The 18,144-nt window shown below is 41.9% G+C and overlaps 1 protein-coding gene across 1 annotated transcript; it reads left to right on the forward strand.

Annotated features, from left to right (window-relative positions):
• Positions 1–3,093: 3,093 nt before the first annotated feature.
• On the forward strand, positions 3,094–11,700 carry ripk4 (receptor-interacting serine-threonine kinase 4). Its single transcript, XM_056398315.1, has 8 exons — positions 3,094–3,386; positions 5,631–5,922; positions 6,720–6,868; positions 7,117–7,166; positions 8,413–8,571; positions 8,983–9,098; positions 9,568–9,805; positions 9,935–11,700. Exons 1-8 carry the CDS (start codon positions 3,205–3,207, stop codon positions 11,182–11,184), a joined length of 2,436 nt encoding a protein of 811 aa, XP_056254290.1. The 5' UTR covers positions 3,094–3,204; the 3' UTR covers positions 11,185–11,700.
• The last annotated feature ends 6,444 nt before the right edge of the window (positions 11,701–18,144 follow it).

Consider the following 18,144-nt stretch of genomic DNA (forward strand, 5'->3'; position numbering starts at 1 on the left):
ATTTTACACGTGGGGCAAAAGTTCACTGTATTATTACTTTTCAATATTCACATTCATTTTCATTAATTACTTTTTGTTTTAACCAACATATATTCTCAAATAGTGAAGAATAAAACCGGTTCCTCAAAACAAGATTTTCAAGATTTAGGATAAAGACCTTTCATCCTCACACCTATTTCAGAGCAGCGTGTCATGTTGTAAATCAGTAACATAGTACTTACTTACATACTTTTACTGAACATCAGCAGCTGGGTTATTCGATGAATTAGTAGCTGACACACATGTTCAGAGAACCTGAGGAAACAGACTGAATGATGGGAAGAACAAAACACAGATGAGGGTTTTCACTAAATGTAAATGTGTGATTGTTCATTTCTGTCATGACAGATGTGCTGATCAGTATTAACTAACCACTATCTTCATTGTGAGAGCTTGTTCGATACCTTGTGCCTGATGATGAAGTATCTCAGGCCAATGAAACTGATTTGAATTTCAAACAATACAAACCAGTTTTCACACGGTGGAGGAGAGTGAACGGTCCTGTCGTATCTTCTTGTTTCTAATTAGCAGATGAAAAGAGCTGATTAAATTAACACACCAATAAAAGCTCCTCTTTGATTCTAATGATCAATAGGTGTGACACCGCCACAGAGAATACATTTACACTTTACATGGGGGGGGCTCTTACCTCAAAGGCTGCTGACCAACTTTCACTTTTTACCTGCTGCTGGTGTTGATGCCTCAGTGTGAGTGAGTGCAGAGCAGCAGCCTCAGGGGACAAACACTGATCCCTGCTGCCGTGACAGGAGCCGGCAGGCCGGCATGAAGCCTGGTTCCTCGCAGACCAAGAAGATCTGCTTCTTGTCTCGGCAGCGTCCCTGATGACATATTTATGCTTCGACTTTATACCTCGTCCTTCCAGTTAACTAATTAAGTTTAGGGAGCAGGGTGGAGCAGGGTGAGATCATGTGTTATGCCGTTAAGGAAGAGGTAAATAGAGAGGTGGGGTTGTCAGGTGCTGGTCTCAAGAAAGCAAATAACAAAAGAGAATAATTATGTTTGTAGAGACACATTCAAATGTGCCCCAGCGCAGCAGGGAACCCAAAAGTCATCAAACAAATATCAAATAGGAATCCAGGCCCAAAAACAGTGGAAAAATATTAAAGGGCCATTACATAACCTTGCACATAAAAAGAGATCCCCGAGGGACTGTTGGAAAGTTATTAGGGGGAAAAGAGGGGTCAGAGGGTTTTTTTTTTTTTTGCTTAATAGTGAGTGGGAGTAATCCCAGATCATCCCACATCCCTCCTTCTCTGGTGACATTTACTGTAAATGTCTGTACAAAGATCGAAGAGAAAGATAAAATAGTGAACTGTTTATCACCTGTGGAAGCCGTCAGGAGGCTCCAGCCGTGTGGCGTCATGCAGCTGCTTCGATGGATAGTCAGACATCTGATCTCAAACATATCAGGCGTCATCTGATCCACCAATAAACAAGAAACAAAGGCTGCAGTCCCCGTTGTTGTTGTTGTTGTTTGACCCAGCACCTGCCCTGTTTTTGTCTTTTTATATTGTAACATGATGAAGGATAATTTAATGACAAAATGATATTTTGGCAGAGACACAGTCAAAGAAGGTGAACAGGAAGCGCGTCATTCTCATATTTTTTACTCTTGTCCTGTGTTGAAAAAGTTCTGGGCGTCAGTTCAGGAGAAAGTCACAAATACTTTTCATTTAAAGATATGTTACAGCCATTCCATCAGAAATAGAGACGAGAGGAGATAAATATTTTTTATACTATAATACGAATATCTGCATTAAAACAAATAACATGGAACTGAATGGATGTTAAACCTTAATGCATGGGAACTAAAAGTTGAAGACTTTAAAGAAATATAAAGAATCACTAATAAGTTGAGAAACAGAGAGGAGGAATTCATGAGAAACTGGAGTAAATGGGTCAAGGAAATAGATGGAGGAGAATAGAAAAAATGTAAATATATTAATCAAAATTAAGAAAGTACAGAAGGATATCCCTTTTTTTTCTTTCTTGTTACTTTTTTCCCCCTTCTATTTCTTTCTCTATTTTATTTTATTTCCTGTATAACTGTATAAATGTGGCAGGATGAATTAAATAAGTGATGAATTTGATCATTTGTAATGGGAAGACTTGCAATAAAGTAATAAAAAAAAAAACGAGGAAGTTCTTTCACTAAAAGTTCCCATATCTTGTAAAAGGTCATACTCTTGTCTCTCACTGGTATGCAGTTATCCAATTCTGCAACCCACATTCCAGCTGGCAGAGGGTCTTCCAGTTTCCAGTGTAGTGTTACACATATTTTGGCAATAATAAATGAGAGTTTAAAGCATTGTCATGACTAAGGTTTGAATTTCATGAGCGACTGAGAAAAAACATCACATACATTTTGCCAAAAATAGTGTAATTTGGAGCAAATGTACCTTGAATGGAGAGAGATTTTATTCATATTTTATTCATTTAAAGGTTACAACTACAACAGTTAATCATGATCATAATCACAGTGATAATAGCATCAAACTAAACTAAGCAATTATACTAATCTAAACTGATCCAAGTTGATCTGAACTCCATCAATAAGCCTCACACACAGCTGTGGTTGAGACCGTCCTCAGCTCTGAAAGAACATGATGTCTTTCTCCACTGAATGGATTCCATGAGTCCAGCCATTTCCAAACCATCCTGTCAATATCACATAACCCACGTATTGTTCAGACATATTCCCTCTTCTTACCTCAGGGGGCATCACCGCATAATGGTCTACAGTGGGACAAAGGTGCGTTCATGAAATGACACATTCCTGGGCTCATGGACTCCGGCTCATTACAGAGATTATTTTCTCTCTTTCGTGGCAGAAATGTGAGAAAGCTCAGGACTTGAGGGCGTCTGGAAAACAATTGTCTAAAGGCAGCATGCTGCCTTGTGGCCTGCCTGGATGGAACTTTTCCATCTCTTCCCTGTGTTTCAAAACCAGGAAGTGATGTCACAGCACCAAGGCCAACCCCTCTTTTCACCTGAAGAGAGGGAGGGGCCACACAGAGCTAGACAAGGGGAAAAACAAGGAAGAGCTCACAAGCAGGCAGGTCGGTGTGTGTGCTCACTTCCCCAGACTGTGCCTTGGAGACGAATAAAAGAGTTTACCCAGGTGGTGGGTTTCACAACACGGATATGGACGTCCCGGATTCTCCAAACTGGAATATGGGGCTGTTAAGGACCTTTGATTCCTCTGAGTTTGGCAGCTGGGAGAAAATTGGCTCAGGTGGATTTGGACAAGTTTACAAAGTCCGGCACGTACAGTGGAAAACATGGCTGGCTATCAAGTGCCCTCCCTGCCTTCATGTGGATGATAAGTAAGTTACAGCTGTTGAGTCACATGGATTATCTTTGTACTGATGTTGACCTGATTACTCTGGCATCGTTCTCAGACTCCTCCACTTAAACGTCTATGTTCTTGTCTCTGAGCCTTATCGTCGGATTTGACCACACAGCAGACTGAGGTTAGACTATGACTGCGCTGGGGAAATGTCAATCAGAGTCCTTGAAGGGGGTGAACACCAGGGAATGTGTGACTCACTGACTGCCAGTCTGGGCACACACACACACACAGCAGCTGTGAGGGAGCCTCAGCAGCAAACAACTGGCCACGTTTAGATTTTTAGACACTGTTAAGTTGTGTAGCAGGAAGCTCTAACATGCTGATACATCCCCGGGGTAAAAGTGAGAGCGCTTTGCTCGGGGACATGGCTGTTTGCTTATTCCAAACAGACCAGATATGAAAGGCTCCCCGCTGATTTCCCCAGTCAACAGTGACATTGTCATGCAGTGGCCTCAGGGAGGGGCTGATGTCTGTTTCTGTAAAGGGGTCCTTACTAGAGATTACACAACGCTCTACGATTCTGTAACATTCTGCATAACCATGAATCTTGTCTTTGCTCTGTGTGGTGTTCATTTATTTATTTGTTTTGTGGATGTGTATGCGTGCGAGTGTGTGTGTGTCTTTGAGATTTCCAGCTGTGCCTTACCTGTGCCAACTTCTGTATAAACCTTCACTGAAGGTCGACACCTTCAGCCGGTCAGCAACCCGCCTGTCATCTGCCGTCTGTGTACACACACTGAGCTTTAGACAAATTATAAATGTTACCTCACAAGAACCTTAATTACTTAATTCAACAAATTAACATTAAGACATTAATTACCTGGCGGAGCTGCACCTGTCCTTCGTAAATGGTAAAAGAGATTGAGATTAAGCCCCTGACTGTCTGAACCTGTGTTTCCTAAATCGATCACTTTTAGTTTTCTTCTCTGACATCGGATTTTGATGTCTCGTGCAGTCATCATCACTGAAACATTTCAAACAGATAACTAACAAACAGGAAGTTGACTTCAGCATTGCTGAAAAAAGAGGACTGACATCCTCCCTCAAACTTGTGGTGCAACTTAGAGCATCCGCTGAACCTGAACCGAAGATGTTATCACCTGCAAACATCTGCAAAGTACATAAACAGTCATTTGACTGCAATCTGCGCTGACCCACACATAACATCCAGCAACAGGCACTCAAAGCCGCCTTTGTCTGCGTGGGTTGCAGGCTGCTGCTGTGTTGTGGCACAGACAATAAAGGAAGCTGTAAAACCGGTCTTACCGGGCCCCTCTGTTAAAGAGAGGACATTGTTTGGTTCGGAGGAGCTGCTGAGGAGCACTTCGGATTAGATTGATGGATTTAGCAAACAAGCGCCTGCCCAGTCTCTCATATCATCCTTCATTGTTCTTACCTGGCAGATTTGGGGGCTTGCGCAAGGACAATTATAGCCAGTCTCCTTCCTAAAGAACATGACTCTTATAGTAACCTGATAACACTGCACATACTAGATTCCTCAGAGTCATAAAAGCCTAATCAGTGCTTCTAATTTCATTTTATTGATGGTGGAAAAACCAAATTCCCCGCTCACCTAGAGAGATGGTCATTAGTGATTTATCTTTGTCTCATCTGTCCTCATTAGAGGTTTGCATTTTTTGGAAGCAGCCTTTGCTGGAGATATGTGCACTGAGGTCATGAATGACCTGCTCAGTTTTGTTTGAAGTATGTCAGCAGGACTTGTGGACTGATAAAGGGAGCTGTGCAAAGGTTGAGCAACAGAGAACAAGAGCTTTGTTTGAGCCTACTGTGCTCCCTGCAGGCATGTCCTCAAGGCCTCAAGAGAGCCACTGGGCAGTGGCAGAGCATGATCCACATACTTGTATTTGTAAATTAATTATAGACGTCTACAGAGGTCAGACTCTCACAGCCTCCAAGGTTAATGCTTGTAAGCATTCTGCATAGCTGGGTGCTCGGTGAGGAAGATATGTCATGCTCTGGAATTTGGGTTAGGACAAAAGCTATGCCAAATAAGTCTGACCCCAGATACATTAGGTAAATGTTTTATGAGAGGACAGGTTTGATAAACCTGTCTGTGCTATGGAAAGTGACCTGAATACCTGAAAAACAGATGTAACATCTCAGCTGCAGCTCTACACACTTCTGTAAACTGCCCAGACACTCCAGACAAACATAATGTCACCTAAAGGAAATGTAATCAATCATTTCTTAAACACAGGGAGCGTTCAGAGCTGCTGGAGGAGGCTAAGAAGATGGAGGCGGCCAAGTTCCGATACATCCTCCCTGTGTATGGGATCTGTGAGGACCCCCAGGGCCTCGTCATGGAGTACATGGAGACCGGCTCCCTGGAGACGCTGCTGGCCACCGAGCCACTGCCCTGGGAGCTCCGCTTCCGCATCATCCACGAGACTGCGGTGGGAATGAACTTCCTCCACTGCATGAACCCGCCGCTGCTCCACCTGGACCTGAAGCCCGCCAACATCCTGCTGGACGCCCACTATCACGTCAAGGTAGAGACTTTATCACAATGTGCCACCATTACTGCGTGTGAGAACATTAAGATGAGTGATGAAAAAGGTGATGATCACTATCAGCTGGTTCTGCATGCATATCTTTTATAAAACATGGTCTAAATCATTTTGTTGTAATTTAATATAATGTATTCAAAAATGATTTATTGTCAAAAGCTGCAATCTGAGGTTTTTCTATGGCAGATGTAAAAGAAAATCAACATCAATCATCTCATTGAAATCATAAATGAGGTGTGATAATTTAATATCCAGTCAGAGGACAGCTGCCTTTGCTACAAAGCTTGTTAAAAGGCTCAGTTTTAGGGTTTTAAAAGGATTTTCAGCCATGAGGTACTTTGCTGTTCCCTCATCCATTTTAAAACGACAGCCCTGTACACGCTCTGGGCAGACAGGTGTCTCTCAGCCACTGTCCAACCTCCAAACAGCTCAACAGCACTGAGGGCAATGGGTGGGAACTGCCTTTTCTGAGTTTAATACCTGGATGTAAACACCTCACCCGGGCCTGTCTCTACAGGATTAATTCAGCTCCTATTAAATCTCCCTCTGTGTGTGTGTGTGGGTGTGCACCCGTCAACATGAGCGTGATGGGCCTCTCCTCTCCAACAGGCTGGGACATGGCTGCGTTGCCCTCATCATACCACTGAGTGCAAATAATAAGAGCTTAGCTGCCTGTCACATTCAGCAGGCAAAGTTAGTCATCAAAGTCACGGTGCTGCATGAGAAAAGCAGCGTGGTTGCTCTGTTCGAGGGTCTTATCTGATCTCTCTCTGCCTCAGATATCTGATTTTGGCCTGGCCAGGTGGAACGGCCTGTCAGGGGCTGATGACATCAGTAGAGATGGCTTCTGCGGAACTATCGCCTACCTGCCACCCGAGAGCATCATAGAGAAGGACAGAATGTCGGACACCAAGCACGACGTATACAGGTTCGGATCTTTGTCTGCAAACTTTGTTGTGTGAATGTAGGTATTAGTTTGGGATGGGTGTTTGCCATCTGTCCTCTTGTATGTTCAGTTAAGCTCTGACTCATAATCACTGTAATCCATCAAATGTAGGAGATGGATTTGATATGATGTGTTTGTGTTTGACGATCTATCAGCACTGCTTTATACTGAGTTCAAGTAAAATGTCCCTTTAATTGACTCATTTCAATTTCATTTTGCCTCCACTCCAGTTTCTCCATCGTCATCTGGGGGATTCTCACACAGAAGAAACCCTACCAAGGTGAGACTAGTACCAGCAAGATTTTCCTTTAGGGCTGATGGGAAACTATTTTTATGAAAGCCAAACATGCCAAGAAAATACAATTATAAAAAGTTAGGAATGCTAAAAATGAAAATACTGACACTTGATAATTATGACATTACTTCTGGGCATTAAGTCAGTATTATCACTGACAGATTTCTAGTGGTTTGACCCCTTGATTTATCCACTTGAGCCCCTGAATGTTTGTATATGTTGATTAAAACTAACAAAATAAGTTATTCAGGGTTTTGTTTTACATGTGTGAAGAGTTTTTCTTTCATGTAATGCAAAAATTCATATATTTAATATGTGTTTTATTCTACATTATACTGAATCATACTAAACCATAAACCCCATCCTGCTCAAGTTATTGAGTATAACATCTCATACTTTCTGTTTAGTGGGTCAAACATCGGACGATAAACATTATAACTTACCATGAATATTTTTCTTTATCCCTCCTATCTTTTCATCTATTTTTAACATTGTCCTGGCGGGGGTTGGCTTTCATAATTTTCAGTTAACACATAACCCGCTGTTTGTGTGCAGGAGCTGTACTGTATGTGTTTACTCAGTAAATTCCTGAGCAGGCAGGTGGACAGGGCCAGACTGGCAGGTAGAGTGTATTTTTTTCCCAGGCATATCAGGTAGCAGTTCACTTCAAGGAATCTGGCTTCTTCTGAAGACCGGTGTCTACATGAGTGTTGCCAGGTTGGCACTGGCACTGCCTTCAGTATGTTGATCCAGACATAATTAAAAAGTGAGAGATAGTCTGGTTAGCGTCCCTTCCCATTTTCCTCCTCCACCTGTGAAGGGTATTAAGGCTACAATAGGTGGAGAAGCACATGTGATTAAAGCCCGTAGCTGTTTGTTCTGAATCATTGACCTGGCTGATCCCACAGTTAGATAGAAAGAGGTCAGACCAGGAACTCTGAGAGCTTTTCCCTTTTTGCTCTCATGGGAAACAACAGCACACACACTTCCTTATCTGAGCACACAGGACGATGTTGATAAAGCCATTCAGCACTGGCTCCTACCAGCACCTGAGGCTATGTTGTCATATATAGCCTCATGTGAAGTTGTGATTCTAGTTATTTGTATTTGTCTTCAAACCTTTTGTTACCGTCAGAGCATGAGGCTTCAGATCAGATTTGATTACATGTTAAACCTGGTTTGTGAGTGAAGGAACTGAAGTATGAACCCGTATGTTCTTATTTTTCCCTAGGAGAGAATAATATCCTGCAGATCATGGTGAAGGTGGTGAAGGGGGTGCGTCCAGACTTAGGTGCAGTGCCACGATGTCGACCTTCAGCCTGCACAGGTTTACTCAGCCTCATGCAGCGCTGCTGGGCCACGAACCCTGAAGCCAGACCCAGCTTCCAGGGTAAGTTGTTCTGTGTTCACACATGATAATTCTGTTACAGAGAGAAACTGTTGGGTTTCTCTTGACCTTACTCTGTAAAGTGCCTTGAGATAATGTATGTTTTGATTTGGTGCTGTATAAATAAAAGTGAATTTATTTCTGCACATGGAGGGAAAAAATCATTTAAATTGGAAAACATGCCCCATAAACTTTCTACTATCCTGGAAACTAAACCACTATGAAACACAAGTGATCCTATTCCTTTGACTACACACTCTGGGCTTAACACACACTTAGAAGAATCAAAGTGCAGCCGTCTGTTAAATTGAGGTTTTTGTCTTCTACTTTTAGTGCAGCTCTCTCTTCCCTTTTATATTCCCTAATCCCATCCCTGCATTACTGCAACCTGACCCCGAGCTGTTGTCCTTACAGAAATCACATCTGAAGCTGAGGAGCTCTGCTCCAAACCTCAGGAGGAGCCTAGGACCCCAACCTTGTCTACATCAGAGCCAGAGCCCTCGTCCTCTAATGCACTCACTAGTGACCAGGTACAACATGATAACATCACAGTTCTCATTAATGTATAACTACGCACCCCGACAATGGGGAGGCTTATCTCTAGACATGATTATGACTTTATAAGTCATATGTTGCGTAAATGTTTGATGCTGAACAACAGTTACATCACAGATGAGGTATGCCGACTGATGGGATTGTTTAACCTGTGTCCCGCTTTGTCATTCCTGTGGTGTTGACTCTTGTGTACGTGACTAGAAACAAATATCCTGTTGATGAGAAGTGAGAGCTGTTACTCAATGACATGTGTTGGGACAGAAGTTAAACTGTTTTGAACTTCTGTTTAAGTTCAGCAAATCATCTCAATGTCAACATTCAGTAGCCATTGTTGTACTGTAAGTGTTTGGATGAGGGTGGCAGCCACATACCTGAGTGTGAACGTAATGAAATCTAAAAGGAACAGCTTGTTCAAATATGCTTATCGGGCTTTTTGCTCTGCAGGTTAAAGACAACAAGCCAGTGCGTCCAAAGTCTGCCATGTTGCCGGAAAAAGATTACAGCCTATCAGAGCTGCTGAGCCAGGTGGATTCTGGGATCTCTAGGAGCTTTGATCGAATGAAGGAAGGCTGCCACAGCAAAGAGAACACTTGCAAGAGACTGTCCGGCATCTCCTCTGCAGATTCAGCCTTCTCCTCCCAGGACTCGATCACGCTGTCTTTTGAGAAAGAAAGCACATGTGGTAAGAGCTGATTAAAGGGCTAAAGTGGAGCTGTTGTTCATGTTAATCCCAGCTGGTTTACTTGTAACGTTTTAGATTGTTACTCATGATTGTTGTGTCAAACTCGTTGTTGTCATCTTCACTGTTCAGATTCTGCTGAGGTCCAGAAGCGGAAGCTGTGTGAGGCCATCAGGACCAAAGACACGGCCAAGTTGATGAAGATCCTCCAGCCTCAGGATGTCGACCTGCTCCTCGATGGAGGAGGCAGTCTACTCCACCACGCCATCACCATGAACAACGAAGAGGCCGTCAAGTTCCTCCTCATGAATAATGCCAATCCCAACCTTGCCAATGCCCGTGGCTCCACCCCCCTCCACCTGGCCACAGAGAGGCACCTGAAGCCCCTGGCAGAACTTCTGCTAGGTCGGCGCAGCACCAACATCAATGCCAAAGATGAGGACCAGTACACAGCTTTGCACTCGGCTGCCCAGAATGGGGACGAAGCAATCACACGCCTGCTGCTGGACCGGGGGGCAGCCATTAATGAGACCGATGGCCAGGGGCGCACACCGGCTCATCTTGCCTGCCAGCACGGTCAGGAGAACGTCATCCGGGTGCTGCTGAGCCGCGGTGCTGATGTTCGAATCAAGGGCAAGGACAACTGGACGGCACTCCACTTGGCTGCCTGGCAAGGGCATCTGGGTATCGTCAAGCTGCTGGTCAAGCAGGCCGTTGCTGACGTGGACGGGCAGACAACAGATGGACGCACACCGCTGCATCTGGCATCCCAGAGGGGGCAGTACCGAGTGGCACGGATCCTGATTGAACTAGGAGCAAACGTTCACAGAACGTCTGCTGGGTTAAACACACCACTACACGTGGCGGCAGAGACGGGTCATACCAGCACCTCTCGCCTCTTGATCAAACACCAGGCGGATATCCACGCCCAGAACACCCACGGACTCACGCCCCTCCACCTGGCCTCCCAGCGAGGTCACCTGGCCACTGTCAAGATGTTGATAGAAGAGGGGGCGGACCCCTACAGATCCAACCAGGCCCTACGCACCCCCTGCCACCTGGCGGCAGAGAGCGGACACTGTGAGGTCCTGAAAGAGCTACTACTTCACTGTCCAGATGGTGGCGCTATGTCAGACGAGCAGGGGCTGAGCCCGTTGCACCTGGCAGTGCAGGGTGGATACTCAAACATCATTACTATGTTGCTGCCACAGGACTGCCAGGACTTAGTGACTGAGAGCTCAGTGCAACCAGTAGCTGAACCGCCCGCCCCAGTGGAGGCTAAGCAGCTGCAGAGGAAGGTCGTCATCCTCAAACTGACGGAGCACAATGACAAAGACTGCCCACAATCCAGCAGCTCACAGTGTGCCTCAGCATCCTGCTAACAAGAGCAAAGACCCTGTCAAAACTGTACAGAACTGACTTCATGTGATTTTTTTTTTTTTTTTTTTTTTTTTTATTATACTGCACTGGTGCTTCAGAGTTGGGGAGGGGATTGTCATCAAATCTTAGGAGAGTTTTTGGACTTAAAGCCCTTTCAGCGCTGTAGATCAGAAAAGCTTTAATGTAAATATGTACACTGTAAATAGAAAGTTTAAATACTGTGTTTGAATTTAGACTTTTGTTAACTTTTTTTACATAACAGACTCATTTTTTATGTAACAAGCACATTTTGTGTATCAGAATTATGATTAGGAAATCCGTGACCTGTGGGGAACTTTTGCTGCAGCTGGTTTCCCTGTGACTTATGATTAGTAGAACAAGAACTTTGGTCACACGCCTCCGTAGGTGAATGCTGTGGATCATCTCAGCCTTTGAATTCTAAAAAACCTTTGACCTTCAGTGTTCTGTACCTGTTACATATCAGTGCTTCATCATCCATTAAAACATTTAAAACCTTTTGTTTTGTTTGACCTTGTCGCTTTTTTCACGTTTATCACTTAAAGATCTAATATTTTTCTGTCAAGCCACATGGGTGGAATTCAAGCAAGAAACTTTGATCTACTGCAAAATATTAGTCTGTGTCAGTCTCACAGCATCATAACATTGACATTATAATAAAATGTTGTTTAAGGTCCAAAATTGACATACATATATGCAATAATACACAGGAACAGATATACAGTTGTTTACACCTGTTTTATAGCTAACAAAAAAACTAGAAGATAATGTTCATAAAAGATCACACTGCAAAAACACAGCCAGAGGCTTAATCACTGCACTCAGATCTGATATTTTGATTTCTTGATGCATGATGGTACATTTTCCAAATATGGTTGTACAACTTTCATTCCATTGCTGTGCCAGTTTTAAATCCTGGTTTTAATTCAATCTAGTTTTGTCAGTGAAAATGGGAACAAGACATTTTAAAATTTCAGTGCAAGCCTGAAAACTGAGAGCGACCAGATAACAATCCTGAACTTATGTGCTTTTTTTCTTCCTCTAATAATTTATGCCACGCTGGTCGTCCAAAGTAAGCAAAAGTTTGTTTTGAAAACTTTCTTTCATCACCTCAAGTTACAGCAGGCCTGTTGGGAGGACGTGTTTTCTTTCAGAGTTGGTCACTGTTCCACCTGCATGTGTGCAGGATTATCAGTCTTGATGTTAGGCAGACCTGGCATGTCTGCATCTGCAGCTTCACCTGTACTGTTATAACATTGATGTCTCCACTGCAGACCCCACAGAGCATGCTCAGGTTGGCACAGACCATGGGAACTGCCCCTGAGGGGGCTCACAGGCTGTAGGATAATGGATGAGTGAGAAGGGGCGCTGATGTTCTACCTGCAGTTGCAGCCTGTTGGCTCATTCCTCAGACCACTTTAGGTTTTCATCACTCACTAAAACCAACATGCCATCCCCGACGCCTCAAGGGCTCGGCTTTTTCGTAACCCGAGAAACTGAGTGCGGGTAGCTGGTGCTTGTAATTATCCTGTTTTTATAGCTAGTGTTTGCAGAGACCCAGAAAATGACTGGTGAAATGTGTGTAATCTGAGGCCTGTGTTTTGTGTACACGGCACTCTGTCCTGCCTGTTGCCTGGCGATCTGTCTCCACTCCAGCTATGGGGAAGATAATGTGCTCTTGTTGCCCAATCTCAGCTTTTATTCGCTGTCAGGACTGCTGTTGCGTTTGATAGACTGGAACGTTAGGTTTGTGTTCTACAGTAACTCACAGTTATGTGTTGGTTTTTTTCTCTCTGGGCTACAGTTCTCTCTTCTGTTGACTGCAACAAGTCACGTACCTCACACCCCTGAAGCACCAGTTTTCAGTCACCATAAAATGTCTATTCTCATCCAAATAGATCATTATTAGCTGTGACCTAACCTTTGACCTTTGTCCTAACAGTACACACAGGCTTATTCCAGAGATTATTCCCTATTCATCAGAGCATAATTGAGCATAATTTATATGTGGTTTCCAGTGTAATTCCTTATCTATAATCACTTCCAAAAACTTGGATCAGACACTCTTACCAATTTCAACATCACTTATCATAAGTTTTCTTTGTCAATTTGTTACATCATTGTCAAGGGTGATGAATTTCTTCTTGCTCAAATTCAGAGATAAATAAAGTAAAAGTAAATAAAGCCATTTCTTTCAAAAGGTTGTATCAGATTCCAACCAGAATAAAAAACATTTGCAACATCTGCAAATAAGATCAATTTTGAATGATTTACGAAAACTTACATATGTTATTTTTGTACTAAAGAAACATTAATGGTCCTAAATCTGAGTCTTGAGGAACCCCATAGGTAATGTTCAGTAACACTGATTTATGTTTATCTGAAAATAGTGATATCTATTTTCCACATAGCTACCAAACCAGGAGTGTTTAACCCCTCTAATGCCTTATATCCTTCTAACATTTTAGGTAGTGAGCCATATCACATTTTGAGATAAATAAATACCCCCATTATATATACTTTTTTTTGTTTGTTTTGCAGTTGATAATTCCTCCAAAAGTTCCACCAGTGTCAGTGAATAGTTCAACCTGTTGTAAAACTGCATTGCCTTTCACAGTGTAAATTACAGTTTATGATAAAAATCATCTAGTCATCCACATTGTGTTTTATTCATTATCTTGTATCTTGTATCAGCATCTTTCTTTGCTGTTGTGGGAACTAAGGTCTGTCATTACAAATTCATGTCTATTTCTAGTTACATTAATTGGAATAACTTCCATTGTATACGCCAACTTGCTGAGACTGGCTGCAAATTTGTCAGTGGTTTCATCATGCACTCAGTCATGTTTTTCTTCTGTAACAAATCAACTGAATGTCAGTCTGTGCAGTGCTTCTTAAAGTCTCTTTTTTCATTTTCATCTGTTCCTCTTATAAGAGTCTTGTAGTGGTGGAGGATTCTGTCAATGGGAACATGACTCCTCGGTTTCACTGGATTTTTGGTGGCAGTTTAGCCCACTGTAAACTTGTTGGGTAAATGTACCTTTAGACTTTACATACTGTTCATAGATGAGTCATTTCCTTCACTCCTCTTTTCAGTTCCCTTCAGTTTAGTTAAGCCTGCTCTGGTACCTCACACTCTGATGATTGATGGATGAAGTCAGCCCCCACCATCTCATGAGTCATGGGGCCTTGGGTGAAGGAAAGCAGCCAGGGGCCCAGATACTACTCAGGAACTGCCCAACAGATTTTATCTCCAATCTCAGAAATGAAGCTCGAGGTTTCTTGGTTTTTTTTTTTCGCTGACAGGATGTGATGTAACCCACTGTCCAAAATATCTGCCAGGTCTGCAGGTCAAACTTTATCGCTCAGGCCTGTATACAGACTGCTGCCCATGGTGTAGTGTCCAAAGTGGTTAGGATCATTCGTGTAAACATAAGTCATTTAAAAGAATCAAAGAAAGCAAGTCCAAGAAGGTAATATCACATGTCATAGGACATGGCCTGTGATGAACTATAAACAGTGTGACCTTACGTTTTGTTGGTTTTGATTCACTCAAAGTAAATCAGCTGGTTTGACAATGAGAAATCATGTGTTTTGTTCATTAAACTTAAGATAGAAATTCTTACTCTAACATAGAGTGGTGGACAGTTAATAGGTTCACTGAGGTGCTGCATTTAAGTACAGTTCTGAGGGTAATTGTACTTAAATTGAATATTTCCATTTCATGCTACTTAATCCTTTAAAACCACATTTCAGGCACATTGCAGTTCTTATTGTAGTTTATTTGACCAGTCACTTTGTAGATTAAGATTTTCCAATTTAAGAAATATATATAATGTATAATATACTTTATGATGTTTCTGCTTTTACTCAGTAAAAGTAAGCAGCAAGTAAAAAAATTCATAATGACTTCCCTATTTAGCATTTATAAGCAGTGTATTGTGTATTAGCATTTAATTAATATTTTATAACACAGATGTAAGTGTATTTTTCAACAACTATAACTCCTCCTGTGAGCATCCATGAGTGGATTCTAATTCTAACAGACAATGAATGACAATGTAGTAGAACATGTATTATTTAAAATATGGCTTGATCTGAGAAGTTGTAATTGTTGGTAATTGCTGAATACTGTACATGAGAGTAAAGGGCTGAGCAGTAATGAGATGGAATCAGTGAGATTATCTTCAGCAAAGGCGGCCTGACTAACTAAATGACCTTTAGAGTGGTATGAAATATGTTGCAAGATTAGATGTGTCATAAAAAATATCTACATTTGAAATAAAGGTTTTCACAAATTACCATATAGTACAGTACAATGCTGGACTCAGCTGCTATACTATATTGCAGCTAAAATAATTCTTCTTAATCATTTCTGTGGCCAGATTTCCAGACAGGCTAGTATTTATGATCAGTGAGTGTCTCAAAGGCCGCAAGACTTCCTTTTTCTTGCCATACAAGGTGTCTGGTTTCTCTTTTGTTTGACTATGATAGGGACTTTTCAGTTTGACTGAGTCATGCCTCACTGCGCCGTCTGACCAACAACAAAGCCACAGAACCAAAGAGCATTTGTTGAAGTGATGAAAGGCCCTTATCAAGATATTATGATAAATAAATAGGTTGGTTAATGGCTGTAATCTCTGTAAAGGGAAGAACAATCAAAGTATTGATTTATTCTTTTTTTTCACATGATCCTCAGCTCTCTCTCCTTGTATCAGTTTCTTATACAAATTATCTGAAAACAAAACTAACAGCCAAATGGTAATAATATCTGTTCTACACTTTGTGGCTGCTTGCTGGGAGAATAGAGCTCATACAGTGGCTGTGTACTGTTTTATTTGTCTCCACAAACTTTTTTGCCTCTTCCCTTATGTTAACCTCACAGAACTTGCTAAACAAGATCTGAGATCGTGTCTCTTACGTTGCGAGGCAAGCTGCAACATGTGGCTGTAGCCTCAGGGTGAAAACATGGATGTGGGCGCACTCAACATTGGTGAAGATTTATGGTTAACTACGGGTGAATACACCATTCACATGTCATGGAAAGTAACTTACTGATGGACTGGAGGGACAGATAGTTTAAGTTCATTAGTGAAAAGCATTATTATTTATTATTGATGTTATGTAGACTTAAAAAAAATCACCAACTGAGTTTTTTTAAAATCACTAAAATGTTTAATTTGCCTTTTTATTTGGTGGCCTAAATTGTTTGTGTAATAAAAGAAAACTAGTTTTGTGGAAAGGTAACATCTGAAAATGAGGTATGATTAAAGTCTACAGTGAGAGAGGAAGCATCTGTAAAGCCAAAAACATGCCCACATCACCACACAGTAACCAGAGCAATTTCACTGTGTCATCATGTGTCCCTCCTGTTTGTCAATGGAGCAGCTCGGGGACATGTCAGGATTTGTTTCTTGATGACATCAGTCTTGGTGTCCTTGATTCCACCTTTGCAATAAACTTATGTGTTCATGATTACAAATGAAGGCTGGTCTGTGGAACCACTATTATGTTATATGATGCTGTCTGCTTGTTTGGATGACAGTAGGGTTTATAGCCATGTGTTAGCATTGGCTGTTTGATAGTAATATGATTTATTTGAGTTTTGTTGGTAGCAGGACTACTGTGTAGTTATACTGCTCGGACGTTCAGTTAGGCTTCTATGAGCATATTCATTAGGGTAAAGCTGCAAATTCATTGGGTAACAGGTTAATTGTGGCAGCCTGCACACACAAGGACTCTGTGTAATTGTGTGATTTAGACACACAATGGAGATGACTGCACAACTGACTGTGTCATGGCTGCCAGATAGGCACGAGGCCACACAACTTCACTTTTGTTAGCCTACATTGTGAACATGTAGCTTGTCAAGTGGCTTGGTTTCTGCTCACTGCTATATTTCATTACCTTTTGAAGGATTATTTTAAGTCTGTTATCATTGCTATGGGTCTTTTCTGTAATGCATCTTAGCCGTTTTCATGGCAGTTGTACTACTGCGCTTTGGCCAGGAGATGGTGCAAAGTATTTGCCAGAGCTAAATAAAGGCCACTAGGTAGATATTATGTCAGTGTGGCCCATGAGGCAGGATTTATGGCCTAATGAGAGTGCCCTCTCACTTTTTATTAGAAAAGATCATCTTGTTGTTTCTGAATAAGGAGAAAAAAAACCCTATTTAACATCCAAATTAAAACAATACTTAGAAAATAAAGATTCAAAGCCTTGTTCCCTACATCGTGTCATGAGGACCTAACAGACAAGTCTACAACACCACAAGCAATGCTGTTCCACTTCCAGTTGATGTGCTGTTTCATACTGAAAATTAATTTAGAGATAAATTAACAAACTCATAATAATAATAAGGTATCAGAATAAAAATGCTGTTCATAGTCAGAGCCAGTGCTACTGTTTTTATGAATATACATTTTTGTTTTGTTTAGTTAGAGTTTAATGTAATGTAATTAATTTGGGGGTGGTGTGAGTGGGGGTAAGGAAGCTGCGCCCCCACTGCCGCACCACTGGTAAAAGTAAGTTGAACATATACTCATATACTAAAATAAGTTTGTCTCACGTAGCCATGGCACAATTATTCCTAAAGCTATTAATGGCTGTTCCTTTCGATCTTTCGCGGGAATTCCCCACGTGTAGCTTCATGTGAAGTAAAATGAAAACGAAATATGTTGTCTAAAACAAAGGCCCGCACCCTCACGTGGTATATTCAACAAATGGAAACTGCTTCACAATCTCCGTTGTGTAGCAATCCTTAACTTTAGTTAAAACCAACCGACTTCTCTTTCTATGTGATATGGAAATGTTTTGATGAGGCCAGGAAGACTTACCTTCATTTAACAGTAGGGGTGTTCGCACGGCTACCAATATCAAAGGTGGCTTGTGTAATGAAACTAGCTATTACCATGAATGAATTGTATGAATCTGTCACAGAGAAT

The sequence above is a fragment of the Seriola aureovittata genome, chromosome 15 (genome assembly GCF_021018895.1).
Source record: "Seriola aureovittata isolate HTS-2021-v1 ecotype China chromosome 15, ASM2101889v1, whole genome shotgun sequence".
In the NCBI taxonomy this organism is placed as follows: Eukaryota; Metazoa; Chordata; class Actinopteri; order Carangiformes; family Carangidae; genus Seriola; species Seriola aureovittata.